Below are 5,109 nucleotides of genomic sequence, written 5' to 3'. Positions count from 1 at the left end.
GTCTCTGTTTTCTCTCTTAATTTGGGTCATTACTTAGAAAGCAAGCGTGAGATCATTTCATCAGTGTGCATGGCGGCAGAGATAGCTATTGAGGAAGTGGGCTAACAGCGTGGTAATCAGGACCCGGGAGAACACAGCAACCAGCTCTGGAAGCTGGGCGCGCCCTCCCGCGGCAGGGTGCCGCGTGCGTATCCTGTAGCTAGCCCGGACCTGGAGTGTAGGCAAGGGACACCGCGAGCTCGCCCAAGGCTGGACAACAATCTCTAGCGGCCGCAGCCAGAGGGGCTCGGACAGAGGCTGCGCTCCTCAAGCCCTGGCCTTCTTCCTGTGCTGCGTGCTGCTGAGTTCGGGGATACCCAACTGCTACTCCACGGCATCCAGACACTTTTAACCCTTAAATTTTCTTTTTCTCACCCAAATAAGAATCCCAAGTATCTCAGTCACCAAATAAAACCTTGGGCTCTTGATGGAGTCGGATGGAGGTCTTGTGGCCCATGCTCCTGGGTGCCTTAAGATACCAGCATACCAGGAGTACGGGTTTAGCCTCAGCTTGGGCCCGGTGTCCCAAGGAAGTCTCATTTGGGGAAAGAAAAGCTATAAATTCCCACTTCCACCTCCTTCTTTGTATTTGCTGAGCTGACTTCGTGGCGAGGGGATGGGGAAAAGAAAACGCGCACTAATGGTTCTGTTTATTGAGTTATATATGTGTAATAATCCGTGTTCGCTTGTACAGGAGAGATTACAAGGTTGTGTGAAGATGGCTGGGGACATCACGCTCTTCTAGGCGCTCACGGTGACAGGCTGGGATTAAAAGCCGGCTGCCTGAGGAGAAGCCCAGGCCTGGAATTAAATATGTTTCAGCGCACTGGATTTAAATACGTTTCCTGAATGTACAAAGGCGGGAGCCACGTGTTTGCTGCTGGTCATCGAGGACACGTTTACCTTTCCCAAAAATATGCTGGTTTCGATAAATAGATTTTAGCCTCTCTGCTATAGTTTTTTTCCTTTTAATTTTAGAAATAAGTTTATACGTGTGATTTGCTTGGGTTGGTACAGGGCAGGAAGGAAAAGCAAGGCAGTAGCTCTCAGCTCTGAACTGTCCTGGCCAGGTCCTTTGCAGAGGGGGCGGTGGCTGGACCCACGCTGTCATGAAGTTTGCGCACATGTTTCTTTAAGTCAAAGTTTCTGCAAAAACCTTTGCCACAAGTGGCGCACGTGAACGGCTTCTTGTCGTTGTGGGTGTGCATGTGGAAGGTGAGGTTGTAGACCTGGTGAAAGGCCTTGTTGCAGATGGTGCATTTGTACTGTTTCTCGCCGCTGTGGGTGAGTTTGTGGTTTTTGTAGTTCCCTACAGGAGAGCAAAAACAAAAACAAAAAAGTAGGGGCTTGTCGTGGAATGAGTTGTCCCCTCCTCTGTCCAACTCCCACCCCTTGTCTCCCACCCCTCGGTCCCTGCAGTGGCTCAGAAGGCGATGCTTGACTAGGCGGGCGCGACCTCTCCAAACTAAGAAGTTGTCAAACTTCGTCTGCATCAAGGCCGGGGCGCTCCAGAAGGGACAGTGGCCCAGGTCTTACCCAGCCCGCCGAGCCCCAGCCCTGCTCAGTACAGAGTCCCACGAGGCGTCCCTCCTGCCGAGCTCTGCCGCCTAGGAAACTTTTGTGCAGCCTAAAGAGGCAGCAGCGGGTTCTTCCAGCTGATGCCTCGCTCCAAGAAATCGCACAAACCTAGGCTCTGTAGCTCAGTTCTTCGCGCCCTCTCCCCCAAACCCCACTTACTATCTGAAGACCCAAAAGTACCTCGGAAATTAGGTAGGGTCCCAGGCTCTGGGAGCACTGGCGACCCTCCCCCTCCCCCGCCAATCTTAAATTGTTCCCAGGAGGAAGATGATGCTTTGATTTCTTTCTCCTTTTTTTTTTTAAGGGAAGTACTGCTTACAAAGGGAACCTCTCACTGAAAGGCAATACTCTACGTTTTTTTTTTTACTTCGTTTCCTTTTGCCCCTTTCCTTAATTTCCAGCTCCAAAATTCAGCCCCCCTCGTGACCCCCTGTGAATCAAGCCTTAATCCATCGAGGTCTACTAACCCAGCCCGGAGAGCGGCTACCTATATTCGGCACAACCCGATTCCAAAGAATTGCTGCGCCCCAGCCTGGGGCTTTTGTGCTGCCTCTATCCACCCACCTCTCTCAGCACCCCCCAACCCCGCCCCTGCGACCCTCTCAGCCCTCGAGACGAGATGAAGGAGTGCCAAGCCAAGTACCTTACCTTTTTGGTGAAAGCCTTTGCCGCAAAATTCGCAGACGAAGGGCTTGTAGCCCGCGTGGATGCGGATGTGCGTGTTGAGCGTGGAGCTGCGGTTGAAGGCTTTGCCGCACTGGTTACACTTATGTGGCTTTTCCTGCGGAGAGGGGCGTGCATACAGTAAGGCCGAGGCGTCGGCAACACTTCGAAGGGACACAGCAGCCCCCCACCAAGGGTAAGGAGAATCCAACATCATCGCTCAGACTAGGGCGGAGGGTGCACGCCGATCGGGCCTGACCTGGGGGCCACGTACCTGGGTGTGGATAATTTTGTGTCTGCAGAGAGTGCTGGCCTGGCGGAAGCCTTTGCCACAGACTTTGCACACAAACGGTCTAGCTCCGGTGTGGACAGGCATGTGGCGGGTGAGGTTATAGTGAGCATTAAAGACCTATGGAAGGATGAGAGCGGAACGTGTGTTGAGTCGGCCAAGGGCCTAGAATCGGCTCCGGAGGCCACCATTTACCTCCCCCAACCAACCGCCCCATCCGAAGCCCGAGCCCTTTTGTCAACTGCGTGAGAACTGGCAACAATCCCATTTTTCAGATAGGAAACTGAGGTTCAACTAGGTATCCAACGGAGTACACAGCTATCGGGGAGCTCCCGAGCTTGAGAACGAGACGTACAAGGCTGCCCCAGAAAGCAGGTGACTGCTAACTCCCTCCCCCAGAACCTTAGACCTCACCTTGCCGCACACTTCGCAGGTGAAGTTTTTGGGTTTGCTGTCAGTCGAGCCCCCTGGGAGTTTGCTGTGGCTCTTGACGCCCCCTCGGTCAGCGGTCAAGGCCGAGTTCTCCTTCAGCACCTGCTCCAGCGGCGCAGGCAAGCGCTCCTTATGGGGATAGGGAGCTGGATGGGGGAACTTGTCCGCAGTCAGGCTGGCCAGTTTGGCATTCTCCAGCAGAAAGAGCTTGGGGTGAGCCGCCAGGGAAGCGGGGGCCTGTGCGTTGAGGAGGCCAGATGGGAAAAGGTGGCCGCCGAGGAGCTCCGACGGTGGGTAAGCAGTGGAGTCCAGGTAGTTGAAGTAGTAGAGCGAGCCGCTGGCCGGCAGCCCCACCGCCTGGTTGATGACCTGCGGCTTGATGACCCTGCCGGCCGGCAGCGCAGACGGCGCCAGGCCCAGTTCGGCCTTGCAGCATACGCCACAGTTGGTTTTGCACAAGCCGCTGGCGCCGCACACTGGGGCCCCCCCCGCCGCTGCCTCCTCCTCCACCGCCGCCCGCCCGGAGGCTGCTTTTCCAGAACTCCGAGTAACTGAGCAGTGTCTTGGACGGCACCTCGTAGCCTAGAGGCTGGAGGGGGATCATACAGGGCAGCGGCGAGCAGAGGTTGAGCAGTTTCTTGCTCTGGCTGCCGTCTGCCTCTAGTGCAGCAGGCCGCGGCTCAAAAGGCGCTCGGGGCTCAGACGTCTTGGCCATGATGCGCTCGATGGAGAAGGCTAGTGTTTTAGAAGTGGCTGGTGACGCTCCAGCGCGCGGGCAGGCCGGGGGCACCATGGTCTCCAGGGAAGCTGAGCTGGCCATGGCGCGCGAGCCTGAGCCAGGCTGGGCCAGGGCACAGCCTCTCTCCTCTAAGTCTGCATTCCGGAAAAGGCAGGGGGGAAACCGCAATTTAATAAGCACCTAGTCGGCCCGGGTCACCCATTTGCATTCAAATGAACAGAGGCAGAACAAAGTGCACCCAAGGGTACCAAATTACCGCCCATTAACCCGGCGCGCAGAGGAACCCACCAGCCCTTGCCCTGGGACTATGAAAGGGGGAAGAAGGGGGAGGCTGTACAAAGGAAAGAAGAAGAGGGGGTAGAAGAAAGGAGTCTCAAATTAACACTCCCCAACCCTTCCCTGGACCCAGGCCTCTGCCACGCGTGCTGGGAGCTGGGCACTGAAAGGGCAAAGTGAAAGAGGACAGGCAGAGCCACCCCGCATTTACCTCTTTCCCCCACCTCCAAGGAGATGCGTTCCGAGCCATGCAGCGTGTCTCTTCTGTCACATTTTGATGGCAAACATCTTCCCCTCCGCGTGAGATCACTGTCTTTTACATTCAGCTGACATCACATGAAGTCACTTGAAGTGGAATGACATGGGCGGCGGCGCGACTCCCGTTGAGGACCCTGCGTTCCCCCGCGCCTGCCGGCCGCCGCCACCGCCCCTCAAACTTTAAAGGAGGCAACTGGCGCCCGCGCTCCCTTCGGGAAAGTGCGAGCGGTTTGCGAATAGGGAAGGAGGGAAGAGAGGGAGGGGGGAGGGGGAAGAATCGTGATGGTTTTGCCTGTGGAAGAAGGTGGGGGGAGCCCAAACCCAAACCTAGGCAGAGTTCTTTGCGTGATTCACAACTTTGGGGGGCCTATAGGTTTAGGGTACGCGGGGAAGGCGGAGTGTCCCGGACGCACTACCTCAAAGGGCCCCTGAGTGTCTGTCTAATCACCGAAGTATCCCTTAGCCCTGCGCAGCCGAGCTGGGCACCGTGCTAATAAACTGCCATTTACCTACGGAGCCCGCGCCAGCCCCGAACACGCGCAAATGATAATTACCTCATTAGGATGTGGCGCATGGACGCGGGCGTCGCGTTTGGAGGGGGGGAACTTGTTAATGGGGAATTATTAATTTATGCAAAAGCAACGAGCTCGCCTTGGCTGGCGTCGGAGGTCGAGGGAGAGCTCCCTGCCGCCTAAGGACGACCTCGAAGAGTCCGGAAGGGCCAGGAGGCGCGCAGGGATTCAGGGGACTTGGGGAAGCGTGGGTGCCCCTGCAGCTCTCTGGCCCGCTCCTTGCCTAGGGCTGGGAGAGTCGTGCCCTGAGAACCCTAGGGCTG

General features: G+C 56.5%; 1 protein-coding gene across 1 annotated transcript; it reads right to left on the bottom strand.

The window, feature by feature from the left end:
- Window positions 1-686: 686 nt before the first annotated feature.
- Fezf2 (FEZ family zinc finger 2) lies at window positions 687-4,482 on the bottom strand. Its single transcript, XM_015993997.3, is given in 6 exon segments — window positions 687-1,348; window positions 2,266-2,398; window positions 2,555-2,689; window positions 2,984-3,490; window positions 3,492-3,874; window positions 4,228-4,482. Coding segments are annotated over 5 exon segments (1,368 nt in total). The 5' UTR covers window positions 3,822-3,874; window positions 4,228-4,482; the 3' UTR covers window positions 687-1,085.
- Window positions 4,483-5,109: the final 627 nt, after the last annotated feature.

Source organism: Peromyscus maniculatus, chromosome 9 (assembly GCF_049852395.1).
Source record: "Peromyscus maniculatus bairdii isolate BWxNUB_F1_BW_parent chromosome 9, HU_Pman_BW_mat_3.1, whole genome shotgun sequence".
Lineage (NCBI taxonomy): Eukaryota > Metazoa > Chordata > Mammalia > Rodentia > Cricetidae > Peromyscus > Peromyscus maniculatus.
The sequence above is the reverse complement of the archived record's forward strand: the minus strand, read 5'-3'. Positions and strand labels throughout refer to the sequence as shown.